This window comes from Leucopleurus acutus (genome assembly GCF_964270905.1).
Source record: "Leucopleurus acutus genome assembly, chromosome: Y".
In the NCBI taxonomy this organism is placed as follows: domain Eukaryota; kingdom Metazoa; phylum Chordata; class Mammalia; order Artiodactyla; family Delphinidae; genus Leucopleurus; species Leucopleurus acutus.
In genome coordinates, this window is record NC_139164.1 from 8,081,954 (window position 1) to 8,094,431 (window position 12,478).

Below are 12,478 nucleotides of genomic sequence, written 5' to 3' on the forward strand. Positions count from 1 at the left end.
TAGGTTGATATTTAGGGAAATTTTGATTCAAGATAAACAAATAAATGTACTAAAAGGGTATTTTAATTTATTTGTGTGCTTCATGGTATTCTTGAAGCTAGAAGAATAGTTTAATTATGGATAAATGCTTGCAATTGTTTAATTATAGGATGGATGCATCATAACATGGATCTACAAGGAGACAAAGCCACCAAGGAAAGCTATGCTATTCAGTATCTCCAAAAGTCATTGGAGGCAGATCCTAATTCTGGCCGGTCTTGGTATTTCCTTGGCAGGTGAGACCAGACACTTGGGTTGTGCTGCCTAGAGTTGATTTATAATCTAAAATGTTAATAACATAATGTGCTTAGTGACATTTTATTTTAAATACATTATAATAGTGATTCTTGAGAGGTAAAATTGGATCACTCTGAGTTAGGTGCTTTTACTGAGGAATTCTTATTTTGCTTATTAGATTTTATTTTCACATTGTCTTCACGTGACTTGAATTATCACTAGTTTTCGGAGAGTTTTGAAGCGTTTTAAAGAATTTTCAGAAAATTCATTTTTATTTTACCTGAGGACCACCAGTAGCCTATGGAAAAAGTTATTGAAATTGTTTGAGGTCTGAATTCTCATTCCACCTATTAATGAATGGATTGGATTAGATACGTCAGGTACCTTTTCTCAAGGTTATAAATTTAGTTGTCCTTCTTGGTTTGACTGTGAATTTTGCCCCATACTTTTTCACATTGAATTTTTTGTTTTCTAGGACATTTGACATAAAGTCTAAATCAAACTTACGTTTTGTGTTAATTTTAATTTTTTTTAGTTTTTGCGGTACACGGGCCTCTCACTGTTGTGGCCTCTCCCGCTGCGGAGCACAGGCTCCGGACGCTCAGGCTCAGCGGCCATGGCCCACGGGCCCAGCCGCTCCGCAGCATGTGGGATCTTCCCGGATCGGGGCACGAACCCATGTTTCCTGCATCGGCAGGCGGACTCTCAACCACTGCGCCACCAGGGAAGCGCCTAATTTTTAGTTTTTAATATCTTTCTGTTTTAAAAAGTAAAGTACATTTATATTTGTGTCAGATTAGTATTAGGATAGTTCCTTTTTAAAATATTTGATTTTCTATTATGTTTAATAAGAATTAAAGTTAGCTACTTTCAGTGGAGTTTTTCGTAGTCTCCCCCAGGCTTATAAAAGAGTGTACTTTGAGTTGCTTGTCAACTTAGTTTTTTCTCCTCTACTAAAGGTCCTCCAGGAGAAAATGAATCTTTCCTATCTTCCATTGCCTTGCAATGTGCCTAGATCGATCCAATATTTAATAAATTGAATAAGTGAACTAAATAAGTGGCATTTGGAGCTAATATTATTACCTCCTTTGCACAATATTTGTCTTCATACAGTGATTGTAAAAGAAGCTTATCTTTAGAAAGAGGGAGAGGTGTGACGTATACTACTAAGTTTTTATTAGCACTTCGCTAGTATAGATTAAAAGAATATGACCCAGGATATTGTTTTCCTTTTTATCCAAGATAAAAATTTGTAGCATGATGTAGTTTACATTGTGTGTGACTTCTTAGTATAAGGGATCCTTATTGTTGTTTCTGTTTAATTGCAGCCATGTACAATGAAGGTGCAATGAAATATGTTTAAAATCAGCATTTTAGTAGGGTGCACTTTCCCATCTGTTTAAGAACAGCAGTATTCCACAGAGGGCTTTATTAGAGGTTATCTGAATTTAAAACATTGACATATGCTTTGTTTTTAACTTTTTTGGATAAAAGTTTCTACAAGTACAGAACAGTCTCTTCATTTCTCAACTAGAAGATACTTAACCTTTTTGGGCTAAGGATTGTCATTTTAGACAGTTTATTTTTAGTATTTTTTTCTATAACTTTGTTTATCTTCTGCCTTTTGATGTATTGCTTCTACTTGGCTTTATTGATAGAAAAATCAAATTTGTGAAAAATATTTTAAAACTTATTGACACTCTGAATGGGCATCTCACTGCTGGTAAAATTTACAGAGATTTGATGATCCTAGTATTTCAGAGACTGTATGTTACCTCTGTGTTCAGGGCTGTGTTGCATATTATTGCTGCTGCTTGTTTGGAATGTGTATGTTAAAGGAATGGGGTAATACAGTAATAACACTAGTAATGACAATGTTAAATAGTCTCACACAGTCAGAAAACTGTTAAGAGTTGGGAATGATCAGACAGCAACTTAGTTCACCCTCTTTTTTTTTTTTTTGGTGTTGCCGTACGTGGGCCTCTCACTGCTGTGGCCTCTCCCGTTGTGGAGCACAGGCTCCGGATGCGCAGGCTCAGCGGCCATGGCTCACAGGCCCAGCTACTCCGCAGCATGTAGGATCTTCCCGGACCGTGGCTCGAACCCGTGTCTCCTGCATCGGCAGGCGGACTGTCAACCACTGCGCCGCCAGGGAAGCCCTAGTTCACCCTCTTATAATACAGATGGGGGACATGAGTTCAAAGAAGTAAAGTGGTTTTTTTGAAGTAACATAGCTAATTAATGTCACAAAAAGAACTAGAACCCAGCTTTACTCAGTGCTGCTTCTGTTATACCAGCCTACCTCAGAGGAACCTAGACAACTTGTGTTGGAGAGAAAAGCCCTGGTCAGTGGACTAGACAAACTTGGACACACTGAATTTTTGTTTTGATTTTAAAAAACGGAATGTGAGGGCTCCCCTGGTGGCACAGTGGTTGAGAGTTCGCCTGCCGATGCGGGGGACACGGGTTCCTGCCCCGGTCCGGGAAGATCCCACATTCCGCTGAGCGGCTGGGCCTGTGAGCCATGGCCACTGAGCCTGCGCGTCCGGAGCCTGTGCTCCACAACAGGGGAGGCCACAACAGTGAGAGGCCCGCGTACCACAAAAAAAACCCAAACAAAAACGGAATGTGAAAATGCTGGTTTCAGGAAATATTTCCAGTTCTCCTAATATTTAGGAAGGAGATATATATATATATATATATATATATATATACACACACACACACATGTGTATATATATATATACACACATATATATATACACATATATATGTGTATATATGTGTATATATATATGTATATATATACACACACACACATATATATATACACACATACACACACACACATATATAAATATATATAAATATACGTGTATATATATACATATATATACACACACACGGCATTTGTCTGATAACATGAAATTTGGTTTTGTTAAAAAATATTTTTGTCTGTTACTATTCATATAGTCTCTAATATCTGTGCATGTTTGCATTACTGTTTCCTTTTTAATTCTGCCTCAGATTCTTACGTTGTATGCACTCTTTGAAACTGCATCTCTTTCTCTTTTACTGGCATTTCTGATGTCTCTTAACCCACAAATAGCCATTTTCTAAACTTACTTTTATCGCTTTTTTATGTGGAATTTGATATTAACTGTATCTCAGTTTTGTATGTTTCATGAGTTAAGGAATATTTGATATGAGTATTGTAAGTTCAGAAAGGAAAATTCCGATGTGCTAGTGAAATTAAAATCATTATCAACATTTAATTTCTCTTTGTGTTTTAGCTCTATATTCTTGTAGCATAAGAAGCTTGAGTATAAAGTACATATAAAAAGAGCTCTGTGTATTTAAACCTGAATGTTCTAGCAGTGAACAAATCTGGGCTATAGTGGTTTGAAAAGAGTTCATTATATAACGTGTTTGCAGTCATAAGAGAGAAAGTTCATTTAACAGCAAATTATAATGTAGATTAAAATCAGTGTTGAAATCTATATGTAAACATGTTGCTAATCAGTATTTTTCCTTTCCATAGATATAATTTTGGTAAACTAATATAGTTAATTTAAGCATTTATGAATACTTCATATAAATATATATATATGTATTTCTCCCCTCTTTCAGGTGCTACTCAAGTATTGGGAAAGTTCAGGATGCCTTTATATCTTACAGGCAGTCTATTGATAAATCAGAAGCAAGTGCAGATACCTGGTGTTCAATAGGGTAAGGCTTGTGTGTGTAAAATTTGTAATATTTTTAACTGATACACAAGTTTATTGAACTACATCTAATATATTATGTAATAGTCTTACACCCAGTCAGTTTCAGAAAACTTCATTTCTCTTTCCAGTGTGCTCTATCAGCAGCAAAATCAGCCTATGGATGCATTACAGGCCTATATTTGTGCTGTACAGTTGGACCATGGGCATGCAGCAGCCTGGATGGACCTAGGCACTCTCTATGAATCCTGCAACCAACCTCAGGATGCCATTAAATGCTACTTAAATGCAACTAGAAGCAAAAGTTGTAGTAATAGCTCTATGCTCACAGGAAGAATTAAGTTTTTACAGGTAAATTTTTAAAATAGCATATTTTAAAAGACATTTCCATATGATAACTGGCACAGTAGGGTGGCTGGAAAGTTTGTTTTTATTTTGATGTGAATAACTTGTTTCTCTACTTTTTAATATTTTGTGATATTATTTTTCACTTTAAGATATACTGCATTGAAAATGTTCTTTTGCATCTTTATTTTGTTAATGCATGTTAATTTGCATGATTTTGTGTGCTATCTATGTTTTTAAGTTACAGCATTTTAGAGAAAAAAACACATTGTTTTTCACTCTTGCTTGAAGTTTCATGGAAGGTATCCATGGTAATTCTGAAAAACAGAATTTAGCTTTGTTCTGATTCTCGCTAGTGTATTCTAGTTGCCCTCTTTATACTTAGCGTATATCTGAAACCCCAAATTTATAATCTGCTTTCTTTAAAAAAAAAAAACCTGTAACATTGAGGAAGTTTTGGTGGACTTGCTAATTACTCAAGTAGTCCTGTGTTAAATTTGCTTTTTACATAATTTTTCCTAGGCTCAGTTGTGTAACCTTCCACAAGGTAGTCTACAGAATAAAACTAAATTACTTCCTAGTATTGAGGAGGCATGGAGCCTACCAATACCCGCAGAGCTTACCTCCAGGCAGGGTGCCATGAACACAGCACAGCAGGTGAGAAGTTGGGTTATCTTCTGTAGGTGCCCAGCTTTAAGGGTTCTTTCCAGTTGGTAGTGATCAGACTTAAATTACAGTAGAATTGGCTTTTTTAAAAAATTTAAATCCTTCATATCTAATTGTAAAGGGATTTTAGATCAAAATAGAACTTCCTCTGATATGGGAAGAAACTTTGGGTACCAATTTAAAACTTTTGTATAGTTTAATGATTTTAAAAGGGATTTCTTCTTTTTTTACTTTTTGCGGTACGCGGGCCTCCCACTGCTGTGGCCTCTCCCGTTGTGGAGCACAGGCTCTGGATATGCAGGCTCAGCGGCCATGACTCATGGGCCTAGTTGCTCCGCGGCATGTGGGATCCTCCCAAACCGGGGCACGAGCCCGTGTCCCCTGCATCAGCAGGCAGACTCTCAACCACTGCGCCACCAGGGAAGCCGCAAAAGGGATTTCTTAAGGGACTGTTACACAGTGGTTTATTTAATGTTTTAAAAACTAAGTTTTTCAAAAGAAGATACACATTCCTCCATTGATGAATCATTTGATTTTGATTTTCAGTTGCAATTCATGATGTCCACATAGTTTTGAAAGTATGCAGCTTATAAAGTTTTGTAATTTGAATGCATGAATTAAGAATATGTAGAACCATGTTTTTGTTTTACTTCTGTGATCCTTAGGCTTACAAAGTTCATCATCCAAATACTGAACCTGTATTAAGCCTCAGTCAAACGCCAGTTTCACAACAGCCCTTGCCAGTACGCATGATTACTTCTAACGAAGTAGATGGCCTGTCCAGTCCTGCGAAGAGGAAAAGAACATCTAGTCCAACAAAGGTATATATACATTTTAGAGAAATGGAAAATCCCAATCAGAAGTGAAGCTAAAAGTCTGTAATTGTGCCTGTCTTAAATTTTAAACTATGTACATCAGAGATTGAAAAGGTTTTGTTATTTTGCTATTATAAGCAGTATTTCCTACCCTGAAATTGTAGCATCATTTATAGAAAGTAGTGATAGAAATATAGAAAGTAGTGATAACTTTATGTTCATCAAGTCATTTTATTCATTTCCCTGCTTTTATGAATTTAATGTACTTTATATCACCACTTCAGACGTTAAAATAAATTAAGTGTTGGATATAATGGATAACCTGTTAGAGTTTTGAGTCATTTTTAGATATGAGCCTTTTAAGGTGAAGTTAAAGAATGAATGACAATTCAAATTCATAATTTTCCAAATTAATTAGGCATTAAAAATTTTTTTTTAACGATTTTAAAAGATAAGCTTTATTTATGTGTAAATACTCCAATTCCTAGTCATTTGGTATCTCACTAGTCATAATTATTGGTGTATGAGTTTTAACCAAGTATATTTTAATTTTTACAAATAAATTTTCCTCAGAATAGTTCTGAGAACTGGAATAGTGACCATACTGTTTCACATACTTCAGTACAGCAACAAGTTCATTCATGGTGTCTGACACCACAGAAATTACAGGTATGAAATATTCTTTTGACGGTTTTAACACCATGTTTTAATGCAGTCGAGGTAGTAAACTTTAAGCTTTTCTGGGTATTCTTAAAATTGAATGGCAGTAAGCCATTCAAACATGACGTAAATTAAAACGAACGTAAGTATAATGAACCTACATTTTCCAGAGGAATAGAGATCATAATTCATTTTTGTTTTTTACCTTTTTAAAACAAGCAATATATTCATATGTTTGAAATTTAAGAATTATTAGACGGCTTCCCTGGTAGCACAGTGGTTAAGAATCTGCCTGCCAGTGCAGCAGACACGGGTTTGAGCCCTGGTCCGGGAGGATCCCACATGACACAGGGTAACTAAGCCCATGCCCCACAACTACTGAGCCCTAGAGCCCACGAGCCACAACTACTGAACCCGCATGCTACAACTGCTGAAGCCTGCGTGCCTAGAGCCCATGCTCCCCAACAAGAAAAGCCACTGCAATGAGCAGCCTGCGCACCACAGCGAAGAGTGGCCCCCGCTCGCCGCAACTGGAGAAAGCCCACGCATGGCAACAAAGACCCAACTCGGCCAAAAATAAATAAATAAATAAATAAATAAATTTATTTTAAAAACCCCGAATTATTAGAATATAGGGTGCACAGGTATAAAGAGTCCTTCCAGTTCCTGCCTCCATCCACTTAATTTCCCTTTCCTACAAATAATCAAAAGTTTGTTTTGTTTTTTTGTTTTGTTACTAGAGATACATTGTACATGTACAAGAAAATATGCTGGTCTCATAGATTGCCTTTTGTCTTTTATTCAGATGTAGGTAGAATGCTATGTGTAAGTATCAGGACCTTGTCTTCCCTCCTGGCTCACTTTCTCCAAAGATGTATCTTTGAGACCTTTTCATGTCTTTGTATCACTTCCTTGTTCTTTTATGGCTACATAATACTACATTTTAAAATTCCTCGGAAGCCACATTTTATTCAACTTGTTTTCTATTGTTGGACTTTTATATCATTTCCAGTATTTTATAAACGATGTTGCTCTTAATTAGCATTGCTGTTATAACACATCTTACAGTTAAACAGCTTTCTCTTTGAAGATTGTGATTTCCTGTCCATGTATTTAACTCAAAACATAAAAATTACCTTCTTTGGATGAATTATTGTGTTTTTACTTTTTCTTAGCTTTTTGTAAGGACTTCATTTTGGGACTGATTACTTTTGGTTAGAAATCACTGTTTCACTTCAAAAGTTCTGTGTTTGTAATCTTTTCAGTGACACTTTGCCTGATAGTGACTTATTTATTTTTTTGAATACTTTTTCATTTTTCCAGCACTTGGAACAGCTGCGCATAAATAGAGACAGTTTAAATCCGGCACAGAAACTGATTCTGGGACAGTTGGAAACTCAACTTGTCTTAATGCAACAAGTATGTATACCATTTTCATTCCGATATTTATCATTATGTTAAGTATTTTTCTTGAATACAGTATATTTTTAGAGTTTAATACATATTTCTACTTCCTATGTGTAGTCAATAGAATTTATATATCTGAGCTTTAAATATCACTAATGGACAGTTCACTTTCTTTAAATAGCCACAAATTAGTTTAGAAAATAACAGCTAGTATTTTACCTTTTTTTGCATATTTCCAGTGTGTTCCGTAGGCTTACTTTTATTTTTTTATAATGAACAAAATATTCATACTGAGGTGGAGATGTTTTAAGGATTGTTATCAGGGATTTGGTATAAATGTAATGGAATGGCTGTTTGAAATCCCCTAGTTTATGATGGGAAATAAGGCCTATAAATTACTAAGTTATAATTTTCAGTGCTTTTCTTTTGCCCTTATACCACTAATGAGAGCTTTCTTTAGCATATAGTGAAAAAGGTTGTGCTTTACCCATATGAACATAGCATTTTATTTCTAAAATGTATGTTTTTTAATCTAGTGAGATTAATTTTTTTGATAAAGTTAGGAATGTATTGATTATACATTTCAAAGTCATACAAACAGGTTTTCGTTTTTGTTTTTGAAGATGAGACAAACAGGACAAACTGCTGTTCTACCCAGAGTACCTAGTGTCTCTCAGCTTGAAGTACCTTTGTCCAGTGGACCTTTTTCTGCAGGCGATACTCCTTGCGGCACATCAAAAACGCTAGGGAGTACGGACACGATTTTGGTAGGCGATAATTATATAACAGGAAGTGGAAGTAATGGAAATGTGCCTTATCTGCAGCAAAACACACTCACTCTACCTCATAACTGCACAAACCTGACCAGCAGCACAGAAGAGCCATGGAGAAAACAGCTATCTAACTCCACTCAGGTAAAAGAAAGATTAGCTGCTTTGTTTGTGCTTATATAGTAGGTTTTTCTTTAACTTGTATACATTTTGAAGAGAAGAAATTAAAATATAAGAAATATTATCTTTAAAAACTAATTTTAAATAATTCACAATTATCTGAGAATTTTGTTAACAGTATTAATACTACATTGTCAGCTCATCTGTGCACGTGAGTTACTTCCTTATCCAGTATAAATTAATATACGTAAATTAGGTTATTAGAGATAAAGGCAAAGAAGGAAGAAAGCACAGCCTTATAATTCTTTTAAATCCTGTTGCTTAATGAATTAAGGCATCATGACCATGTTTTTTAATTGCAGTTATTTAATAACTGGAAGTATTTTCTGCATATAATCAGTGCTCTGCCAGTTGTGAAGTATTTATTTTAATGTGGTAAAAAGACTAATAAGGTTTCACCAACCATAAATTACAATAAAATGTGACTTGCATTATGCAGAGAAAGTAGCTTAGGTGAGAACCAAGATGTTACAGTCACAGAAAACAGAATTTAAAAGCGGAAAGGTAGTACAGATGTGGCTACAGTGTAGTTTATGAAGAGGGAACACAAGGGATGCAGCTTAATTTGTGAAGGGCAAATGGGAGTTATTAAAAGTTTTGATGTAGAGATAGGAATTTCTTAAACACCCTCTTCTTTAAATTTATTAATTGACTACATTTTAGAACACTTCTTAAGTGGTTTATAGGAAATTGAGCCAAAAATACAAAAAGTCCCCCAAAGTTCCCAATCCATGGTTTCCGCTATCCTGAACATCTCGTAGTAATGTGGTACATTAATTACAAGTGCTAAGACAATATTAATACTTCATTGTTAATTAACCCCCATAATTTACATTCTGATGCACTCTGTTGCACATTGTGTAGGTTTTCACCGGTGTGTATGACTTGCAACCCCTTCACAGAAGAACAAAATAGAGTCACTGTCCTAAATGTATCCTGTGCTCCATCTCTTTATTTCTCCTGCCTCCCTTAAATGTGGAGAAACCACAGATACTCTTATTGTCTATATAGTTGCCTTCTCCAGAATGTTATAGTGTAAAGCTATTATAAAAATTCACATGCAGATTTGTGTGGACCTAACTTCTCAGCTTATTTAGGCAAAAACTGAGGAGCATGATTATTGGATCATATTGTTAGACTACTATCAATACTTCTGTAAGAAACTGATAACTGTCTTCTAAAACAGGGTCCCCAGGCCCCGGGCCAAGGACTGGTACTGGTCCTTGGCATGTTAGGAACCAGGCTGCGTAGCAGGAGGTGAGCAGTGGGCAAGTGAGTGAAGCTCCATCTGTATTTACAGCTGCTCCACATCACTTACATTACCACCTGAGCTCTGCCTCCTGTCAGATCAGTGGCAGCATTAGATTCTCATAGGAGCGCGAACCCTACTGTGAACTGCACATGTGAAGGATCTAGATTTCACGTTCTTTATGAGAATTAATGCCTGATAATCTGAGGTAAAGCTGAGGCGGTGATGTTAGTGCTGGGGAGCACCTGCAAATACAGATTATCATTAGCAGAGAGGTTTGACTGCACAGAGACCATAATAAATCGTTTGCAGACATATCAAACCCCTATCAGTGAGTGGCAAGTGAAAACAAGCTCAGGGCTCCCACTGATTCTGCATTGTAGTGAGTTGTATAATTATTTTATTATATATTATAATGTAATAATACAAAGAAAGTGCACAGTACATGTGATGCGTAGGAATCATCCTTCTCTCCTCCCCTGTGGAAAAAGTGTCAAAAGGTTTGGGGACTGCTGTTCTAAAGGGACTTTGATGGTCATTTGCCTCTCACAGTGACTGAGGCTTCTTTTTGCTCTAGCTTCTCCCACCAATTGAGAGTTGCTTATTTAATTCAGGCAGATACAAAGTACCATAGGTTGGGTGGTTTATAAACAACAGACATGTATTTGTTATACTTCTGGAGTCTGAAAAGTCCAAGATCAAGCCATCAGCAAATTATGATGTCTTTTGAGGGCCCTCAACCTTTTTCATAGTCAGATTTCTCATAGATAGCAAAGGATCAGCCTCAGTGGTTTGTTTTATAAGGCACACAGATTCCTTTCGTAAAGCCTCTGCACTTTTAAGCTCATCACCCGTAAAGGCCTGCCTCCAGATACCGTCAAGACAGAATTTCAACATAACATTTCTGGTGACACGTTCAGTTGATGGCCTTAGTGTTTTGGATTTTAGTAACACTAAAAGAGAGGTAGGGGTATCTCATTTTTAAAATTTACTATTGCTAATGATTTTTTTTTTTTTTTTTTTTTTTGCGGTACAGGGGCCTCTCACTGTTGTGGCCTCTCCCGTTGCGGAGCACAGGCTCCAGACGCGCAGGCTCAGCAGCCGTGGCTCACGGGCCCAGCCGCTTCGCGGCATGTGGGGTCTCCCTGGACCGGGGCACGAACCTGTGTCCTCTGCATCGGCAGGCGGACTCTCAACCACTGCACCACCAGGGAAGCCCCGCTAATAATTTTTGAAGCATCTTTACATATGCTTATTTGCCATCTGTATATGTGCCTTGGGGAGCTGTTTGTTTACCTCTTTCGCCCATTTTATTATTGGGTGGTTCATTTAACTATTAGGTATTAATAGCTTTCCCCCCTGTATTTTGGGTAACAGTTTTTAATAAGATATGTCTTTTTAAATATAGTTTCCCTATCTCCATTTGTCTTCTCACTCTATGATAGTGTCTTTCATAGAGTAGAAGTTTTAAATTTTAATAATGTCCAGCTTATCAATTCTTTTTCATGACCATATGTTAGAAGTATATCTAAAAAGTTATCGCCATGCCCAAGGTATCTAGACTTTTCCCTTATGTTACCTTATGTTACCTATGTAGTTTCATACTTTTGCATTTTACATTTAAGTCTGTGACCCACTTTGAGTTAATTTTTGTGAATAGTGTAAGATGTGTGCAAAGGTTCATTTTTTCAAATGTGGATTCTCATTTGTTCCAGCACCACTTGTTCAAAAGACAATCTCTAATTCATTGTGTTACCTCTGCTCCGTTGTCAAAGATCAGTTGACTGTATTTCTGTGGGTTTATTTATCTGGTGTATGTTTTTTTCCATTGATCATTTGTCCTTTTTTTTTTTTTTTTTGCCAATACCATTCTCCCATGATTAGTTTAGCTTTATACTAAATCATGAAATAAAGTTGTGTCAGTCCTCCAAATTTGTTCTTCTTCAATAATGTGTTGGATATTTTGGTCTTTTGTGTCTTCATATAAACTCGAGAATCACTTTGTTAACATTTATAAAAATAATGGTGGAATTTTAATTTGCGTGCATTGAATCCATAAACTGAGATTGTAAGAACTGATATCTTAATATTGAGTTTCCTATTGATGAACATGGAAACTCTCCAATTATTTAGTTCTTTTATTTATTTATTTATTTTTTTCATCAAAGCTTTGTATGTTTTTCACATAGGTCTTACATGTATTTCATTTAATTTTTCCTTAAGTATTTCATTTTGGGGCAATTGCTAATATAGATTGGTACTATGATTTTAATTCGAAATTCCACTTGTTAATTACTGGTATTGGAAAGTGATTAACTTTTGTGTATTAACCATGTGTCTTACAACCTTGGTATATTTCTCAACCTTTCTTATTATTTTTCTTCA

The 12,478-nt window shown here is 36.0% G+C and overlaps 1 protein-coding gene across 7 annotated transcripts in view; it reads left to right on the top strand.

The window, feature by feature from the left end:
* LOC309978899 (lysine-specific demethylase 6A-like) overlaps positions 1-12,478 on the top strand; it is a 186,445-nt gene that overhangs the window by 97,035 nt on the left and 76,932 nt on the right. For 5 of the 7 annotated variants that reach the window (XR_014327152.1, XM_082865559.1, XM_082865555.1 and 2 more), the window contains 8 exons: positions 149-275; positions 3,907-4,005; positions 4,133-4,352; positions 4,869-5,003; positions 5,678-5,833; positions 6,401-6,496; positions 7,811-7,906; positions 8,518-8,808. Coding sequence is in view for 6 of the 7 variants with exons in the window: in XM_082865559.1 (XP_082721685.1) it covers positions 149-275; positions 3,907-4,005; positions 4,133-4,352; positions 4,869-5,003; positions 5,678-5,833; positions 6,401-6,496; positions 7,811-7,906; positions 8,518-8,808 (1,220 nt within the window). In the remaining variant the exon portion in view is untranslated. The remainder of the gene's footprint in view (positions 1-148; positions 276-3,906; positions 4,006-4,132; positions 4,353-4,868; positions 5,004-5,677; positions 5,834-6,400; positions 6,497-7,810; positions 7,907-8,517; positions 8,809-12,478) is intronic. The other 2 variants (XM_082865556.1, XM_082865557.1) reach the window with 2 other exon arrangements.